The sequence below is a fragment of the Cordyceps javanica genome, chromosome 1 (genome assembly GCF_051103115.1).
Source record: "Cordyceps javanica chromosome 1, complete sequence".
Classification (NCBI taxonomy): Eukaryota; Fungi; Ascomycota; class Sordariomycetes; order Hypocreales; family Cordycipitaceae; genus Cordyceps; species Cordyceps javanica.
In genome coordinates, this window is record NC_139295.1 from 5,278,286 (window position 1) to 5,297,542 (window position 19,257).

Here is a 19,257-nt window from a genome sequence, read left to right on the forward strand (position 1 = left end):
GTAGTACGTCGGGCAGGAAGCAAGTTGCTTGACCGCACAAAGTTGGTCTTCTTTGTTGTGGCAAGTGGTGAAGCGACGGCAAGTGAGCCCACATGTGGGTGGGATGGTAGCAAGTGCCTAATAACTAAATCGACGCAAGCTACTTATTTCGATGCCATTACTCGAGTACAGTTCGGTTTTTCCGGATACACATTCCTAAAATCGGGGCCCCGCGAAATGAGCAAGTGGCACAAAAAAAAAGCGGCAGATGAGGTGTTGGGACAGCATGCACGATTGTCGACGTGCAGTGGACTTGCAGTGGACTCGCGCGGAGTCAGGCTGAGCGAATAGAAGGACGTCATGAGAAAACCAGCAAGAAGCTAGAGTGGTGCGGCATTATTCATGCTGTTTCTAGTTTCCAATAATAACCCCCTGGTTCTTGCCGGGCGGGAGACGCTAGATGAGTTCTGGAAGCCAACCCAGGCGGAGGGCCTGGGAAGAAGGGTCAAGGACGACGATGCTTGAGCTTGTGAGCGAGGTACTAATAAGTGTACGGCGTGACCGAGTATGGTTAGCACGGGTAGCCTGTTTCCGTCGCGAGTCGAGTACTGAGTAAGGGGAGAACGAGAAGGAGGAGGAAGAAGAGGAGGACAAGGATGGGGATAAATGATGATGGATGGCTTGAGCACCCGGCTCGCATGAACAAGCTGGGGGGCTTGAACCTTGCAAGAAGGAGCCAAGCCGCTGTCATTCGCTGTTGAAGGAAGGCACCAGATACAGCGTAGGAGTCTTGGGGCTTGCTGTGGCTTGACGTGCGCCGGCAGCCAGGCACGCTAGGCAAGACAAGAATCGATTTGGTGGCAGGACGTGAGAACTTGACAAGACGACGAGAGGAGCGGCTGGTCCTGGCTTTGCCCTGAGTTTTGCGGCCCAGCCGAGAGCGAGCTGCAGTCCCAAGGAAAGGGGAACGAGGCCACCTCCAGGAACGCCAACAATTTATTACGAAGGAGAGTCAGCCCACCGGCGGCCCGCGCAGGAGCCTGATCCGCCTGATCCGCCACCGCGCAATCTTGAGGGCGTGGAAGAGAATATATTGCAGCATGTCGGAGAAGGCCAGCCCAAAGGGCCCAGCCCAGAGTCGTGACGGACCATTGACGATGAGGAGCGGGGGGGGGGGGGGGGGGGGGGGGGGTTGACAAGCGTCGAGATGGGACCGGCGCCGACGGCCCAGGATGACAAATTTGGCCTACGGCATTCCTTATTGGACCTGGAAAAGTTGAAGAGAAGATCAAAGTCAAAAGGAGCCATGCGGTAAGTAAATGCATTGTATTGTATAGATGGCGAGGCAGCGAACAGAGCCAACGGAGTGGGTGGGAGGGTGCAAAGTCCCAGACAACTGCACACAAGGGGTGGGTTGGTTAGCGTCGTATCGAAGAGGTGGTAATTCTTGACCGATGAACTGCTGTCCATGTTCTAGCTCATTCGATGGGGGCTGGCGGTCAAGAGGACGATGACAAAGAACCGGTGTGGGATAGAGAGGTTGGCATGATTGTGGTGTAGTGAGATGTTGTGTGTGTGTGTGTTTGTCTGTGTGTGTGCAATGATGGTGGTGTTTGCAGGGTTGGCGAGCGGGTTGGCAGGCAGCCGAGAGACAGTGCAGGTCCAGCTGTCAGTCGGGCGTGACAGGTTATGCGGGTGGTGGGGGTTTGGATGAGGGGGGGTGCCTTGTTGGCCATTTAGGTAGGTATATAAGTATATAAGGTACTCAGGTAACCGTGTAGGAAGATGGGTAGGTAGGTAGGAAAAAGATAGGTAGATACCTGTAAAGTCTACTCGATTTAGTCCATGTGTAGGTACTGGATATCTACTTGGCTACTCAGGTACTTGCTATGCGGTAGGTACTTGCCCGAAAGAAGCACGGCACCGCTCAGTTGATGCAGCGAGGCGCTAAACTGCCTGTGCCACATCAGCGGTCAGTGTCTGTCGCTAGCCCTTCCCAGCGCCCCAAGTACTTACTTCACAGCAGCCTTTAGCGGTCTGACGCTGCCCTCTGACGCTGCCTCTTAGCTGCCTTGGCTAGGCATTTTCATAGCCTCTCGGCGACCTGCGCGCACTGCGAACCCTGTATTTTTTAGCGGTCTGTCCTCTGTAGTCTGTCTTCGTGCCAGGCATCATTACTCGTGTCTTGAGCCACAGCGTACGTCATTTTTTTTTTCTTGATGACGCCGCCGTTGTGCCTGTGTTCTATTTTTATTTATGCTTTTGTTTTTTGTTCCATTGCTTCATTTCACTCTCCACGTCATTTTTGACTTTGTTATTCGTTCAATTCGTATCCCAGCTATGGCCATGTCTTCTTCTTCTTCTTTTGCTGCGACTTTGTATCTTCCAGCTCATGCCTCATGTCCCGGGGGTGATGCCATCACCGTCATACAGTCACGTGTGACAAGCCTGTCTCGTATGTTTTGTAATTGCATTGCGCCAGCCAGCACACAGTACACGGCGTCTAATAATAATAACAATACTCTGGACCAGATATGAACAGTAGAAAGAATTCTCCGGATGCCTGTTTCACTCGAGACTCAGCCCGTGCGGAGACGGGGCTTGCTTGCAACGAATCGCTGCTCCAACCCATTCCGGCTAAATATATGAACCTCGTCTATAATACTACACAGCTAAGACGGCCTGCCACGAATCGACCACATCATGACTGTAACTGGTAGTTGCCCAACACGGGGGCACATCATCTCAAAAGCCTACGCAAGCCAGAAAGCCAGCAACCCTACGCAACCCTACGCAACCCTGTCGCTGTCGCGCCTTAGTACCCAATCCCACCGGTATTCCCCCAAACCGCCACGGAACCACCCTCCCTGAGGCCGCTCCCGAGACCACCACATCATCATGTGTATTCTGATGCTTCCATGCCCTCGATCATCTCCAGAGCTTGCTTGATGCACCGCATAAATCGCCAAGCCGGCCACTGTTCAGACACCTGCATCTTTTCAGAGCATCTTCTCGACCCTCGCACGCCCGCTTATGCCATCGGATGCGAGCAATTCCAGTTACCATCGGGAAAAGTGGGTGTGCACTTAATATCTGCGCAAAAGAAATCATGTATCCTTACCGGTGATCCAACGAGAGAGAAGAGAAGAAAGAGGAAAAAAAAAAAAAAAAAAAAAAAAAAAAAGAGGCGCTTGTTCCCCCACCAAGTCCCACGGTGACCAAAAGGCGGCCTCGTCAGACATGGAGAGCTTCATCTCTTGCCCACTTACATGCACGAGACGAGACAAGAAAACAAAAAAGTAAAAGGAAGACTATCGCAATCAACGCCACAGGGGGACCTGATGACTGTTAAGAAGGCCCCTACGAAAGTGTGAACAAGAAAAAAAAAGTAGAGACGGTAAGCAATAAAGTGTTTCTTGCCCAGATTTGTGGACTTTGTCTCAGTCAACAACCAGCCATGTCATCTACGCTGTTCCAGACATGCGCCAGCTTTGCTGCATATCAGAGCACAAGACATTGGCACAAAATAAAGTGGCACTAAAAAACGCTGCATCAGGCCATGTTACACACTTGGCAGCCAAAACTCATGCTGCCTGTTCCATATTCTTCAACGCGAGGCGAAGCGAGGCCGCTCTGGATGCGCAACGTCTTTTTTTTTTTCTTTAAACCTAGTTGAACCGTCTCTTTTGAATCAGAGTCCTCGAACAAGTCTTGCTTTTTTCCCGCGCGGTGTTCGCCAGGGCTCCTCTCCCGTCAGCCATCTTGCAGCTCACGGTGGCACGCACTCTGTTATTGCTAACACACAGACATACTCCCCCCGCTAACATGTCGTGCCATGCCAGATCAGCTCAATCAATCAATCAATCAATCAATCAGACGCAGGACAACACAACAAGGCCCCCGAAGGAAGGCGAGTGGAAGGGCAAGGGGGGGCGGCTCTGGAGCCTCGTCTAGGCTGTCAAGTGATGATGAATCTGTTTATTGACTGGCCACTTGAGTTACTATGTGCAACAACATAGAGTAACGTGCTACACTGCTGTCACAGTTTTGAGAGACGATGACTTTTCCCCAAATTCATTTGTTGACAGCCCATGCCACATGTTGACTGTTTTACAAAAAAACTCGTCCCGGTTCCCTGACCCATCATCCCACCGCTTTGCTTTTGAGGACCCTTGTTCGTCCATTCAAGTGGCTCGCAACCCAATGACGGACTCGTGTCGCAACCCTCCGGACCCCCTTCTGCCCTATCCCAAATCATAGAGTTTCCTACTGTTGAGTTTGCCGCCCCCCCCCCCTCCATCAACTCTCATCTCACCGCGTTCTCTGCTTCCGCTTACAACTCCAACTCCTCCTCACTGCGGCTCCCTCCGGCTGCGACTCGCTCAGTTGCCCCCAACATTGCTAGCTAGCTTTGCATAAAATATAGCCTCGTCTCTGGCAGTCGAATCCCCAGCTATATTCCCGCCCGTGTCCCTTTCTGGCTTAGCGAGCACACCACGACTAGCCTCTCAGCTCATACCCGTCTTTGTCTCTGTTTTGTCTCGCCTTCTCCTCTTCTTATTGTGTCTGGTCACTTTCGTGGTCCTGTCGTGAACCTGGGCTGTCTATCAGTAGCGTCAACTTGCCTCTGCACGTCACATCACATCACATCGTTCACACACCCCTTTTTAACCTTTGTGCGCATGTGTTCATAAACGTTTAACCCCCCTTAACACTTCACTCTCTCTCTCTCTCCATCCCTTTCTTCAGTGTATTTATATGTATGCATTCATGTATACAAATGCCCCTAGTCCAAGTGCAAAAACTGTACGATTGGCAAAGAATCGGGGGCAAGCTTCAGTCAGCCCTGCATCTATCCTCCCCAATCTTGCTCCAATCTATCCGCGCGCGCATCTGTACGACAGTAGGACGATTTTATTTCACCCAATCAATGATTTTCAGAAACCCGGCATTTGACCCCATCAACTATACGTAGATGGAACTCTAAATCCGACCCAATAGATAATTGTGATGCCTTTCGTCCGCCTCTCTGCCGCAACCCGCACCCCTCCTTGGACACGCCCTGCCACATTAGCTCACGATGCTCCAGGCACACCACACACTCACAACACAGACGGACGGCACCACATTCAAGAGATGCATATCCGGGCTGCACCCCTCCTGACAGTTAGCTACACCCTGGCTAGCTTACTGAAGGGGTTGACCGTCCTCCGGCTTCCCTTCCGCAAACCAAAGCAAACCTCCCGTCTTGCTCGCTCATGGAGCCAGCCACCACTTTCTGCTGAGCCTTTATCCCAGCATGCAGCCCATACTAGAGCATGCTTGGACATTTGGATCTGTGTGTACTTACTTGCTTTAACCTATACGTGTACGGATTACTCTGCCAACACTCCAGAAAAATACCCAAGCCCAGATTGCCTGAACAACACCCCCCCGTCCACACACCCCTGGCTCGACACACCCTCACGCCCCTCCTCCAGTCTGGGCTTCCACCTCCCACTTATTACCTATTCCCTTCTCTTTTGACCTGGGCCTTGCTGGTCTGACGCTTCCTCATTGATGGGCCTGATGTGGACTTGGGCATGCTTGTGACTCGGGTGAAAGAAGAGCACATTGCCTTGGAGGGGACCCCTGCCGGTGCGTTCATTTTTTTTTTCGCGACCCGATCTGTTGGCAAGACATGCAGGGAATTAGATAAAATAAAAATAATAAAAAGACATCCTTGTCAAATCCAGGCGCCCCGGGCTAGGCGTTTTTAGACGTGTACAAAGCACCCCGTACAATAACTCAGTGGTACTGTGCTGAGCCCGTTGCCGCCTTCAGTCTCTGCCTCATCTGCTATGCTCATCTCCCCCCATTGGTCGGATGAAACCCCGGCATGTCCAATCATGCTTCCGCCTAGCCTCATAAACACTGCTTGCTGTGACCATTTCTGGCCAGGTTTTTTCCTCTGTTCATCTCTTCCACTCTTTGTACAAGTACCACTGTACTGCCCTCTTTCGCTAACCGCCTCTCTCGACTTGACCGTTCCTTGACGCCAACCTACCTCTACACCTTCTCTCCAGATAGAGCACATTCGCACCACGCACCTAACTCTGCTTCTCCTGCTACATTGATCAGTACCCGACATTTGCCTTCTGCAATCCAAAATTCAATACCTTCCTTCTCCAACCCTCGCCGCCTGTCGTCACTGAGCACGCTACCCTCTCCACTGATTACAACCCAACACCTGAATATCGGACTGCCGCTGTTGGAGGCCTACGTTGGGCATTGACTCTTTTTTTTTCATAGCCTTTTTTTCTCTTCTCTCCGAGCCCTCAAAGGCGTACATGCCCAAAGCCCAACTATAGAGAACCCTACCTCGCCGTCGCCTGTTGCCCATCTCTCGCATCTCCCGAAGCACTTTCTTAAACCAGTTGCCTGCCTGTTCGCCGCACCAGGCAAGCAACCACCCTAATCGCAGTCGTGGCTCAAATAGAGACACAGTCATTACTCTGCCTCTCGCGGGCAGAGTTTCCCTACACCTCAACTATTCCCAGCGCTGCCATCAACTTTCGACGAAGCTCAAAGAGTGATCTCAAGAAGCCTACATCTGGACGAGGTTCTCAAACGACCATCACAGTGGATATCGCCTCCCTAATCAAACGAGAGGACTCAGATGAGTCGAAAATTTCGCCAGCAGACTCGAATCGTGCCTCTTCATTATTCTCTTCCGCTGCACCGGCCCCAATGCTCGCACAGCCCATGTCCCATGGACCACCTCCTCTGGCCGCCCAGATGTCCCACCACCAGATGCCCCAGATACCCCCAAGAGGTAGTAGCACGTCCAACCGACGCCATCTGCCTCCGCAAGGTCTGGAGCCGTATCCGCAACCTGTCAAAAAACAGAGCAAATGGTCTGCCGAAGAGGATGCCATCATCATCGAACTGCGAGGCAAAGGCATGAAGTGGGATGACGTCTCGAAACGCTTGCCAGGTCGAAGCTCCATCAGCTGCCGCCTGCATTACCAGAACTATTTAGAAAGACGCAGCGAGTGGGACGAAGAACGCAAGAACAAACTCGCACGGCTGTACGACAGGTTAGTGCCGTCCCTATCATGTGCCAAGATCGTTTATCCGTCGTTGCAAACGACAGCTTTGCAACAAACGCCGAAAACAACCCATACGTCAAACGATGCGTGCAATACTAACACGGCCATAGATTCAAAGCGGAGATGTGGGCTAAAGTAGCAGAAGAGTTGCAAGTCCCGTGGCGTGCAGCAGAAGCCATGCACTGGCAGCTTGGGGAGCACGACATGGCACGGAGAGCTGGCCAGACTCCATTCACACTCGCTGCCGTCAATGCGGAGGCAGCCGGTCGAAATTCCCAGATTCGAGGCCATGCTCATTCACATTCGCAAGAGAGCGTAGGGCGAGACATGCGAGCATCACCACCACAATCGAATTACGGAGCGATGGGCAGCTCCCGACCACCCAGTGTCATGACCCGTCGTGATGCCGCCATGCAACTCGGCCCACCGCCACCACATCCCATGCCAGCTTCCGTCACATCGGCACCACTGCAGCAACAGCAACCACATCCTCCGTCCCACCCTGGCGACTACAATTACAAGATGGGACATGGCTTGCCGCCTATCCAACCCCAGCCGCAACCCCGAGTGCCAGGTCCACTGCCCGGTGTCGCCGAGTTGACTACGGGCGTCACGGCTTACTCTACGCCCCCCTCGGTACACTTGTCCGGACCCCCTCCACCGCAGAGCATGCACCACGGGATGCCGCCGCAGCATGGGCATCAATCTGGGCAGCCCATGTACGCGGAGCAAGATCACGGCCGGATGAAGCGACCTGGCAGCCCGGATAGCAGGTTGCGAGAAAGCAACTATCGACGACGAATGGAATGATGCAATTTTTTTTCGATATATCTGGGCTATTTAGCCTGATTTCTTTTTTTTTTTTTTCTCTTTTCCTTTTGATTTCTGAACTAGATGGCATGATATGACGGGATATGGACGGATATAGAGGATTAACCAGGCGGATACAGAGTCGAGCATTTTGAAGCGCGGATTTTGAAATTTCGGAAAGTATAAAAACAAAAGACACAACACACACAAGGACTACAACCGATTTCCGAAAGACGGCTGGCACGCAAGCGGAACGTTTTAATGACCCAAGCATCCAGAAAGAGAAGGCCACAGCAGCACAGTGGCACGGTTTCGCGAAACCAAGCAGCACGGTGCCCTATATTAGCCGGCGAGAAAGACAAAAGTTGTGTTTATAAAGAAGCGTTTAGATTTGTTTTTTTTTTCTTCCTTTGGAGAGGACTGTTTTTTTTTCGGATACATTTTTTTTTGGTGGCCACCTTCTCTTTTGGTTTCTTCGTTTTACTAAGTTATGCACTGGATCTGGTAATATCAAGCGCTTGGATTTCTTTACTCCGAAACAGCTATTCAATGCAGCAGATGGCGGAGAAGTGATAGAAGACACCAGGATACTATATTGGGGCTATAATGTTGCTTATATCAATGCAAAAGATACCACTCTTGCCCTCATTTTTCTTCCATGCTCGCATCCCTGGTGAGTGTCGCCACCCCCGTGTACCTTGTGTGTAGTGACAGTCTCTTACACCATGTAATACAGGCCAATTATGACGAAAATACGTGGCTGCCTAGTCCAGGTAGAGTAGGTAGACTTCAATGCTAATGTAAAATACAAACGAAGTTCGGATGCTGTCAAGTTACGACCATCTACCTGAAGCCGGTTCCCGATGTGGAAGTATAGCTACTCTAACTGTTTTTTTTTTCAAACACTTTTCGGGTAATTTCTTTTGATTCCCGTCTATGGACTCTTTGAAAGATCAATCCCCGCACTACTTGGGCAGTCATTGCATGCTTGGACGACAGTCATCTGTATCGTGTTTCCAACGGTAGTGTGGTCCCCTCCTATCCACGATGCCTTCCGTTGCGTTGAGCTAATAATCTGCCTGCCGGCCTCTCAATTTTGTTTCTCGCAGACACGCTGGAACTGGGGCGTGTGCGGGGAGGAGGAAGACTGTCAAGTAGCGCGTGCATGATCTTGGGGGGAGAGGGGGGGGCGGTCTGAGGTGTGTGTTCCATCCTTCTCGTTCACCTTCTATAGCTGGGGCCGGCTAAAGACTGCCCACCAGTTATCGCGCTCGTAGCCACTCTCTTCGACCACACCGCCTGCGGCAGCAATGTCCTCTTCGAGCTCACCCTTTCTGTAAAGGTGGTAGTATCGCTGAAACGTCTCGTTGGGCCGGCCTTTGGCCCGCATAACCCATGGGACTAGCGTGTCCTGCTCGCTGCCCTCGTCCCAGCCACGACGACTGCTTGCCTGCTCGAGCGCCCATACAAACACCAGGCCAGTAGCTTTGATATTGCGTTGGGCCCCGGGCGTTGGGGGGGTTATCCCAGTGGCGACTCCAGCGTCGTCGCCACTCGGTGTGCTGGTGCTGACGGCCGGCCCTGACGACGCCGCCATTGCATGTGGCGGCCGAAGCCTAGAGAGTAGCTCCCCAATCGCCTCCACGCGCCGTTCTCTTGTTGAGAGGTGGTGCACGACGGCGATGCAAATGACAAAGTCAAAGGCGCCGAGGCGGTAGGGCAGAGCAAGGCCATCGGCGACGACAACCTCCGTGCCTGAGAAAGTGCAGCTAGGACCGCCTTCTGAGTTCTCGGGAGCATCGGCCTTCTGCGCCGCAGGAGATGAAGCAGTTTTAAGTGTAGGGGCGTTGCTGCTGCTGCTGTTGCTGCTGCTGCCGCCGCCGCTGCCACGATGGCGAGCGAGGCGTACGAGCTCGCTGCTACGGTCAGATCCCAGCATGTGTAGGTTGGGATTGACATCGAGATACTTGCCATTGCCACACCCAACGTCGAGCCCAATGGCACCGAAGCATTGAGACTCGAGGAAGGCAGCCACGCGTGGCCATGGAGAGTGCCTCGTGGATGAAAAGTGCGGCGCGATAGCCTCGTACACGGCGTGCACATGTGTGGACTCATATGCTTCCGCGTCGGCGGCATTTGCAGCCGGCGATACCCCCTCCATCTGCTTCTGCTCTCGCGTTGTTGCCATTGGCAGAGACCTGAAGAGACAGTTCTCCGGAAACGGAAGATGGGGGAGGAAAACGCTGGGGTTTTCGCGAAAAGCCCGCGCGGTCAATTCCCGAGCGGGATGACTGGTGTTCGGCTGGTTTTTGCCGAAAGCTTCGCGGTTCCCGTTTCTCAACACCACCCTGTTTTGAGCTGCTCAAACAGGATCTAGAAACCACCGGTTCCCCTTCTGCGGAGAGATTGCACCCCGGGTGTTTGTGAATGTATCAGTGAGCGTGTTGCCTCTCCGCTCCGTCGAGAGACCACCCCGGGGGGGCGAACGTATGCTGCCACACCACGTCCAACCGACAGGGTGCTCTCAGCGTAGCAGCGAGGTTTCCCTCAATTGATCTCTGTGATTGGTTGCTCCAAACTGGTGTGCCTCGGTGTGGGTGTGCGGTACTGAGGCAATGAATGGCCGGAGTGATGCCAGCATAGCAATGCCAAGCAAGCCTCGAAACCGGAAGTGCGGCGGAAGGGCGCGCGGATAATCGTCTTGATGGCAAAGTGAAAAAGAAACGGCAAGAGGGGAAACTGGAACCCTTGTCTATAGCATCGATGGCCGATACAAACGATGAGTTGGCGTATCCTGGTGGAGTTGGGCTCAGTCACCACTCTTTCTTGCAGAGGCGGCGTGGGGCCGCAGCTGGTCAACTTTGCTATAATGGGGTTCCTTTCACTTAGATTCTCATGATTTCGGTGCTTGTGGCAGCCTCGTTGCGACACCTGCCAGCCGCCCTGGATGTATGATGGTCAACTAGGTTGGAGGTGCTACTTGGAGACTAAGAAAATGTTGACGTGGTTGTGAGTGGATCATGGAGTTTCGACGCCCCTCTCAATTGCAACAGGCAAAGGTGGCCGGCTAACCTCCTCGAAGCTTTTCAGAGAGCATCCCTACCCGTAATTCTAGAATAAGTAGTGGCTGCATTGGATTGAAGGCGCTTGACTTTGTAAATTGGCCCGAATTTGGGCGACGTGGCAACGACCTGCTATTACAGGGACCTGTACCTGTACCCCTTACGATGCGCCACTTCAGTCTTTGTGCGTCGTCGATTTTTCACTCCCGCAAAGTTTTTTTTTCATTCCTTCGCGTCACTTTTTCTCCGGGGCACCGTTAGGGCATGAAAAGAGGCTTGAATCTAGCAACGCATAACCCACCTCTGCATTGACAAGCATCCTGCCATACACACTTGTGTCGCAGCTTGTTGCCTCCGTCACGTGTCTGGGCTCATTCATGCGTTGAGCTCAGACATGAGACGGTCCTTGAGACGTGCAAGTCGAACTTTAATGTTTTGTTTTCATGTGCGACGGCTTCGGATGAACCACTCGGATGAGATGGTTTCTGTCATTTCGGGACGTTGACCCTCTCTCAACAGAGGAAACCCCAGCTGTCAAATTTGAGTCTCTAACTACAGTACAAACGTGCAACTTTGAAAATATTCTGGTTGAATGGAGCTGATTGCTCGCATGAAAAAAAACTCTTTGGCAATCTCCTGAGCATGATTACACACTTATTAGTGTCGAGACGTCCTGGACAACGCCTCGCCCCATGATATATGGAAGTGCTTTCTCTACACATCACCTGGCAAGGTAAAAGATACCTGAGAGTGGGTAGAAACTTTTCTTTTTTTGGGTAAATTTTCCGTCGGAAAAATAATACAAGCTACATATTATAGCGCACTGCGCCGCCTGGCGAACCATTTAATTGTTCAATGCATTTAAACACCATAGCACGGCATCGCCGCACTACGTCGGTGTGTGAATAGTTATCATTATAACTGTTTTTGCCCGTGACTCATCGGCTTATGACCATCATTATCAATCTGAAACGTTAACATAAGTGCTGCCGCCTAGTAAATCCATATTGACAGGCTTTTCGCTGTTCTATTACCACATACTATGGATGCCCACTGCGCCCACTAACGCACGGTAATACCGGCATAAACAAATTGAACAATGCACGACGAATCAAATTCCGACAGATGATGCTTGATAAAGGGATCTTAGGACCGAAAGGTGGTAAGGCAGATCCCCCATATCCAATCTAGAACCATGTTTGTGAATTCTTGGAGACAACGTGTGCCAGGCCAGCATGAATGCCTCCTAGCGCCAGAGCAGTACTGCGTTAAATATAACATCTCATTACACTCGTATCTGACATTACATGCACATCCCTATCATCTTTACTGATTTCCAGTATTGAGAGGGCTATTGGGATCAAATACATCTGTAGCAATAAGCTCAGGATACTTGACGTTGCCTTGCTTGAGGGCCGAGTCCATAGTCTCCATAATGACAATGCTCTCGCTCAGAGGCAAGGTCTCGGTCTCCTTGCGACCGTCACGCAAACAGCGTGCGCACTCATCAGCTTCCCAGAACATGCCATGGCCGTAGTCGACCTTGGGGTCCTTGGGGATTGGGCAGTCAACGATATCGACCTTGCTGTCACCTTTGCGGATGACCTTGTACTGTGTGGGACGGAAAGCGGGACCAGAGACCTGGATCTCGCCTTTTGTGCCCTGAATGCGGATCGCGGGGCCGGCCGAGTCAAGGCTGTTAGGATCAGTGGCCACCTTGATAGACGTGGTGGCGATGCCGGTCATCTTGTTCTTGGGGAAGTGGCAGATGATGCTAGTCGTTTCGTCGGCACCAGTGCGGTACTGGTCCATGGCAGCGAGGACATTGGGAGACTCTTTGTCCTTCTGGAGATGATACAGAGTCTGGAAAACCCAGGTCAGTGCGTAGATGCCGAGATCTAGAAGAGCACCGCCGGCAAGATCCAAGTTGACCATGCGATTTGTGTCGGGATAAGCCACAGAACCGTCATCGTTGCCGTCAGCAAAGGCCAGGTCAGCTGCAGGTTGGGGTCAGTAATGTGTCATCCTCGCAGCAATGACCGGGCAGTACAGCATACCAATAGTACGGTGAACTCTGCCAATAGCACCGGATGTGATGAGCTCGCGGATCTTGATGCTAAGGGGGAAGTATCGTGTCCACACGGCTTCCATGAGGAAAAGGTTCTTCTCCTTAGCCTTGGCGACGAGCTTCTTGGTCTGGGCCGCGGTAACGGTGAGCGCCTTCTCGCACAACACGTTCTTGCCAGCCTCGAGCGCCAACATGGCATTCTGAAAGTGGTGGCTGTGGGGAGTAGCAACGTAGATGATGTCGACGTTGGGGTCCGCGACTAGCTCGGCGTAGGAGCCGTAGGTCTTGGCAGTGGAGGGGCCGTTGATCTTCTGGATGAAGCTGGCTGCGCGGTCGGCGGAGCTAGACGAAGCAACAGCGGCAATCTCGTGGCGTACATCGTGGACGTCGCGAACGGCAGGATCGCAAAGCAGGTCTCTGCAGAAAGCTGTGACACTTGTTAGATTGCATGCGCTGCACGAGTTGGCGGGAAACGGGAATATCTACTCTCAGCGATGCCGCCAGTGGCGAGGATGCCCCATTTGACGGTGAAGGGAGTTTGGGCAGCCATTGCGACTATGATGGTATCGAACTCGCCAAGCAATTGTCTGTAGCAGCAGCTGTGTCAATATGTCGTCACCCCGCCCGCCATAGAGAGAAAACGTGACATATATACCTGACAACCGACAATACAGTATTCCTGCTAGCCTAGTGTATCGATTGGTAATTGAATGTAAACTGTGTTCTGAGAATGTGAGTAAGGAAGAAGTGCAGAGCTGTCCAGCTTCCCCGCGTTGTAGCTGCTTCCAACGTGGAACCAAATACCCCGTCTCAAGGTGGGTGGTGGGGTTTATTGTGAATGACGTCCATTATCGCACCTGCAAAAATTGGGCCTCTCGGAAAAATAGCACTGAACACGAGGCTCCACGATTCAACGTTACCTTGGCTAGGATCCAGTTTACGAGCTACTTGAAGAGTACCTTTTACGTTACGAAATCCAACAAGCGAGAAGGCTCGAGCCAGGTCGCCGGAGCGTTGACAGATTTGGATTTGGTGCAATTCTTAATGCTATCGCGAACCCGAGTGTAGAGGTTCTTTCCATCTCCATTGCTCTTTGTTTCTTTCGGCAGCACTGTTTGGCTGGCAGTCGAAGCAGCCGCGGCATCATCTTTAGTATTCAACCCAGCAGTCATAGACTGAGGACTATTGGTTGCTAACTCTGCGTGGGCTTGAGCAAGCATATGTCGCTCGACTGTTGGTTGCTACCCTGCAGCTCGCCGTCGGCCTTCGCAAGTCTTTTCCTCCGAACACAGAAGAACATGAAGTTTGCGAGGCCGGTAAGCACGGCAACGACAGGTATCGTGACTCTAATCGCAGCCTTGGCTTCTGTTGTTAGCCCATCTGCGCTGTTGCCGCCATCTTTAAAGGCCTTCGCTGATCCTGAAGTATTCTCGGGGTTGGAGTTGCCCAATGAGTCGCCTCGGCTCGCTACCGACGTTGTATGTGAATTGAACGATGCGTCTCTTGAGGTAGTCATCATATTGTCCATCTCTCCATTCGGACTGCCCTGAATCATAACGACGCGTTGACCGTACGCTACGGAAGTCGTGTCTGACAGCGACTGTATAGTAAAGGTCGTCAACTGGGGACTGCACGACGTTCATCGGATAACCCTAAGTAACCCTAAGTAACCAACTACTGTGAGAACTTGGCCGACACTTCCAGGTGCGTAACACTTATAAATGTCATCATTGGCACACGTATAGCCACTGCATGTCGTTTTGGTCAGCGACGGTTCCTGACTTGAGAGCATCTCCAACAGTCAACCCTACTTTGGGCAGCAGCCGATACCAGTCTCGCCAATCTCTAGAAGATCGAACATGGCACGGCTTACGGATTGCCAAATGCGCCCCGTCGGCGGCGGCTCATCATTGACCGAGCGCATCATGGTACACGCAGGGGTGAATCCATCGGGACATACACTGCCCGGTGAGTATACCGCGATGGAGGTGAGCCATTTCTCGCCGGTGTTGATGAAGAATGCCAACGAATTGGGGAAGCATGAAGGGTTCACGCGAAAGATCTGCCCATCGCCGGGAACTGCGCGACATGCATCGCCTACCATGCCATTCAGCCCACCACCAGTCTTTGTAAAGGAACCATCTAGCAAGCTACAACTTGCCGGTGCAGAAAACGTTGTCGTGAGAGGCTCGGCTCCAAATTGGTTCTCTCAGTGGCAACAGGCATGCCTCTTGCGCGATTTGCAGCTGGTCCCTTCTTTCCTACTCTCTTGTCGAGATTGAAGGGAATTGCAACTTCAACTGTTTCAACAGCTATTGAACCGGCCTTTGGCAGAACTGAGGTGGCTTTCGCAAGCAGGTAGCGCTGTGTCCAAAGCTGAATGCGTTGCCTGGTCCAGTTAGACCTTTGCTGCGAAGTGCGACATATATAAATGCAGGGGAGAAGAAGTCACAGGGCAAGAAGAAAAGTCTTATGCCGTACCTTCGGGAGCAAGAAAGGAATAAAAGAAGGCGGCTCCTTAAGTGTTATGTTATCGCTGGTATCTTTTCAACATCCTTCTCGATCGCCCGCTTAGTCTCCAGCCCTGTGAAGCTAACTAGTTGCTTTGACGAGGGCTACTCAAATCTGGGCATGCAGTTGTGACGAGTCAGAGACAGGCAATTTCGAGGAACGGCTTCCAGTATCGATAAAATCATGAGATGGAAGGCATTAAGTTTTGCAGTGGCTCGTTTTTTGGAGCAGCCGATCGGGCTGACCCGGTCTATATAACTTATACAACTTTTGCGCGACAGAAGGTGGCAAGAGCACCGGGTAGCCGTGAACTGTGAATTTTGACTGGCACCTTTTTTCTTATCTTCCTACAACTATTTGCAACGGTAGCTACAACAGCGGACTTGATATAATATTATACATTTTCGGCATCTAGGGATACCACTGGTGCTAGTATGCGCCAGACAATTTCGATATATACCCTACCTGCATCGTTAAGCGCACATTCGTTAAGCGCGCATAATAGACAATACGTTCTTAAGTATACAGGTAGAAGGAAACATTTGAATATAATCTTCCTTTGCTTTCCCGGCGTATCTTGGACGAAAGAATGTGCAGCTTGCTGAAATTAACGTCGACCATCGCGTTCCTAGCAATGTACCCCGCTTATCTCCTACTTGAGTGGCGACCAGACAAAATGACGACTCGTAACAGCCATTCATCCCCTACAAAATCTGCAGAGCCAACCCACGCAATGGCACAGCCGTCCATTGGTGCTCAAGCGTCCCGGTTGGCGCGGGACTTCACGTTGAACGGGGTGTCCCGGACGCGCATGCCCAAGCTCGTCTACGGCACGGCGTGGAAGAAGGACGAGACAGCCAACTTGGTGTATACAGCGCTCAAGGCCGGCTTCCGCGGTATCGACACGGCCGCTCAGCCGAAGCACTACGACGAGAAAGGCGTCGGGATAGGCCTCAAAAAGGCCGTAGCAGAGGGCATTGTGAAGCGCGGGGATATTTTTGTGAGTCGCAGAGGACGACACCTCAGCGCGGAATTCCCAACCCGTGACTGAGTGACTGACTGTGTGGGATCCTAGATCCAAACAAAGTTCACACCACCAGGTGGGCAGAATGAAAATGCGCCGTACGGGTTCGGCGCATCTGTCGAGGACAAGGTTCACCAGTCTGTTGAGTCGTCGCTACAGAACTTTACCATAGATGGCCAGGCGCCGTACCTCGACAGCCTGGTACTGCACTCTCCGCTAGACACTCTCGACGACACCGTAACGGCTTGGAGAACCCTGGAGGGGTACCACCCGCACAAGATACGCAACTTGGGTATTTCCAACGCCACGCTCGGCATTGTTGAGGCGCTGCACGACAGCGTGACGGTCAAGCCTGCGGTCGTGCAAAACCGATTCTACCCGGACACCCACTACGAGGCCGGCTTGCGTGCCTTTTGCAAGGGACACGATATCAAGTTCCAGGCCTTCTGGACCATCGGGGCGAATCCACGACTAATCAAGAGCCAGCCAGTGATGGGCGTTGCGCAAGGGGCCGTCGTTGGTGTCGTGCCCGCCTATTATGCTCTGATCATGGGCTTGGAAGGAATCACAATCCTAGACGGAACCACGAAGGAGACTCATATGAAAGAAGACTTGGAGGGTCTTGAGCGCGTTGGCGCATGGGCTGACGGCGAGGGGAAAGCTGCTTGGGAAAAAGCTCTCAATGCGTTCCAGCAACTTGTCGCCAAGGCGTGATCAGAGAGGGCAAAGGAGGCTGCAACTCCACAAAACCTAATGTACTTTGTTCTATTGAGTATTTTCTATATGCGTCTGATCATTAAAGGTGTGTGTTTTCGTTTAAATGTCCTTGGCGAAAGTGTTGGCTACGATAAATGGGAAACAGGCAGTCGCCTCCATATACACCTGTAGAAGTTAGCTTACAATCTGACAGATACTTTTATAGTACTACGCAGGGATGTCATCTCGACGACGTACCTTGACGCTGTCTGCGCCGATTTTGATTTTGCCCCACGACACAGCCTCGTCTGGTCTGGCGCCGGCATCGCTGCCATCAAACTCTTGTCCCGTGTTAATGTACACGGCGGATTCCGCACCGTTGCGCATGAGACAAGCGTTGGCAATATGGTGCTTGACAACACCGCCACCCAAAATGATCATGCCGGCACGCTTGGCGCGGACGGAGATGGTGTTGATCCTGCGAATATCCTCGACAATGTCAACCTTGAGTTGCAGCGGCGAAGACTTGAAGGTGTGAAAGTAGAGCATGTCGCCGAGGCTGCCATCCGTCAGCGCGGGGCAAAAGACGGGTATGTCATTCTTGTAGGCCCAGTAGTAGACGGAACGTTCGTCGTTGATCTCCTTGCCGAGCCGGTGGATAATTTTGGACGGGGTCCAGTTGATCTCGTCGTCGGTGCCCTTGCTGGCCTCTTGCTCCTCGAGCATCTTGTCGAGGATAGGGACGACCCAGTCCTCAAAGGCGCAGTAGTTGGCGTTTGGCACGACGAGGTTGCCGATGCGGTTCAGACCCTTTTTGCGCAAATCCGCGCCGGGGGCGCTAAAGGATCCCATGTAGGTCTCGCCGAGGCACTTGATGAAGTCTTCCTCGATGCCACCGGCTGTGGTGACGATGGCGGAGACATGCTTATGCTCGACTAGCCAGCGAAGCACGCCGCGCAGACCCGATGATATCAGATTGGAGGTGTAGCCAAGAAAGATTGTGGTCTTGTCACCAGTGTCTGGGTCTTTCCAAGCTTGCTAGGGACGACAAGTTAGAGTATTGTGCAAAGAAAATTGTTCCGGCGGACAGTGAAAGCATGAAGAGTATGAAAAGCATGAGAAGGTGTTACCATTTCATTTATAATTCGAATGGCTTCGCTCATGGCAGAAGCCTGAAAGCCCATGTGGCGCATACCCAGGAAGAGGTCGTGTGCCGTGATGGGCCCTTTGAGCTTGTTGAAGTCGAGCTCCTCAACCCTTTGAGCATCGGCGGGCATGGCCTCGGACTTGACGAGGACAGCGTCCTTGGCGCCAGAGGGGGCAGACTGGTCCGCCATGACGAGAGAAAAGAATGGTTTGCGTGCGGTGTTGTGCTGGTATGTAATGTATTATCTCGGTACCATTATTAGGTATGATTGAGGCGTTGAGTGTAGTCTCCATGTATAATTTTCTGGCGAACCCCACTGTGTAAGTACTAAGTATATCGAAGGCTGCCAACAATTATAGGTACGTACCTACCAGCCAGTACTAGGTAGGTAGGCAGTAACTGCGAGCACCCAACGCCTCATCGTGCCACCTGCCAAACCGCTGTGGCTGATGTTGAAATGCAGGGCAAAAAAAAAAAGGGCCTTAGGTAGGTAGTAAGTACCAGTAGACACGTACTTAGGTAGGCCTACGTAAAAGTACCCAGGTACCTAAGTATCGAGGTATCTACCTACCTACCTTCCTATGTGAGTACCTACCTACCAACCTGCGTACCAGTATGAAGCACGGATTACCTGGCCACCTTTTTGTTCGCACCAGTGCAGATTCTCCTATGGGCTACTTATTAGCAACAATACTCCGAGTCGGGATTAGCGCTGTTTGATGATTTCCAGCCGAGTTCAGCCTCCAAGTTCCTTACTAGGCCACTAGGGTACCACTGGTAGGCAGCCTGGCACACAGGTACATTAGCTCCCCCTGACCTCGCTACTAAGTGATAGGTACCTATATCAGGTACTTGGGTGCCAAGGCAGT

The 19,257-nt window shown here is 52.2% G+C and overlaps 6 protein-coding genes across 6 annotated transcripts; 2 read left to right on the plus strand and 4 right to left on the minus strand.

Annotated features, from left to right (window-relative positions):
• Nucleotides 1-6,723: 6,723 nt before the first annotated feature.
• On the plus strand, nt 6,724-7,880 carry V2A60_001598 (SANT/Myb-like DNA-binding domain-containing protein; the record flags this gene model as incomplete). Its single annotated transcript, XM_083252957.1, has 2 exons — nt 6,724-7,058; nt 7,181-7,880. The coding sequence occupies 2 exons, from the start codon at nt 6,724-6,726 to the stop codon at nt 7,878-7,880; spliced, it is 1,035 nt and encodes a 344-aa protein (XP_083109083.1).
• A 1,228-nt stretch (nt 7,881-9,108) lies between these two features.
• On the minus strand, nt 9,109-10,068 carry V2A60_001599 (tRNA (carboxymethyluridine(34)-5-O)-methyltransferase; the record flags this gene model as incomplete). Its single annotated transcript, XM_083252958.1, has 1 exon — nt 9,109-10,068. The coding sequence occupies one exon, from the start codon at nt 10,066-10,068 to the stop codon at nt 9,109-9,111; it is 960 nt and encodes a 319-aa protein (XP_083109084.1).
• A 2,200-nt stretch (nt 10,069-12,268) lies between these two features.
• Nucleotides 12,269-13,560, minus strand: V2A60_001600 (Gfo/Idh/MocA family protein; the record flags this gene model as incomplete). Its single annotated transcript, XM_083252959.1, has 3 exons — nt 12,269-12,939; nt 13,000-13,437; nt 13,497-13,560. 3 exons carry the CDS (start codon nt 13,558-13,560, stop codon nt 12,269-12,271), a joined length of 1,173 nt encoding a protein of 390 aa, XP_083109085.1.
• Nucleotides 13,561-14,202: 642 nt separating this feature from the next.
• On the minus strand, nt 14,203-14,565 carry V2A60_001601 (uncharacterized protein; the record flags this gene model as incomplete). Its single annotated transcript, XM_083252960.1, has 1 exon — nt 14,203-14,565. One exon carries the CDS (start codon nt 14,563-14,565, stop codon nt 14,203-14,205), a length of 363 nt encoding a protein of 120 aa, XP_083109086.1.
• A 1,689-nt stretch (nt 14,566-16,254) lies between these two features.
• Nucleotides 16,255-17,259, plus strand: V2A60_001602 (NADP-dependent oxidoreductase domain-containing protein; the record flags this gene model as incomplete). Its single annotated transcript, XM_083252961.1, has 2 exons — nt 16,255-16,521; nt 16,597-17,259. The coding sequence occupies 2 exons, from the start codon at nt 16,255-16,257 to the stop codon at nt 17,257-17,259; spliced, it is 930 nt and encodes a 309-aa protein (XP_083109087.1).
• Nucleotides 17,260-17,361: 102 nt separating this feature from the next.
• Nucleotides 17,362-18,578, minus strand: V2A60_001603 (Deoxyhypusine synthase; the record flags this gene model as incomplete). The annotated part of the gene is made up of 3 exons (XM_083252962.1): nt 17,362-17,427; nt 17,500-18,279; nt 18,372-18,578. 3 exons carry the CDS (start codon nt 18,576-18,578, stop codon nt 17,362-17,364), a joined length of 1,053 nt encoding a protein of 350 aa, XP_083109088.1.
• Nucleotides 18,579-19,257: the final 679 nt, after the last annotated feature.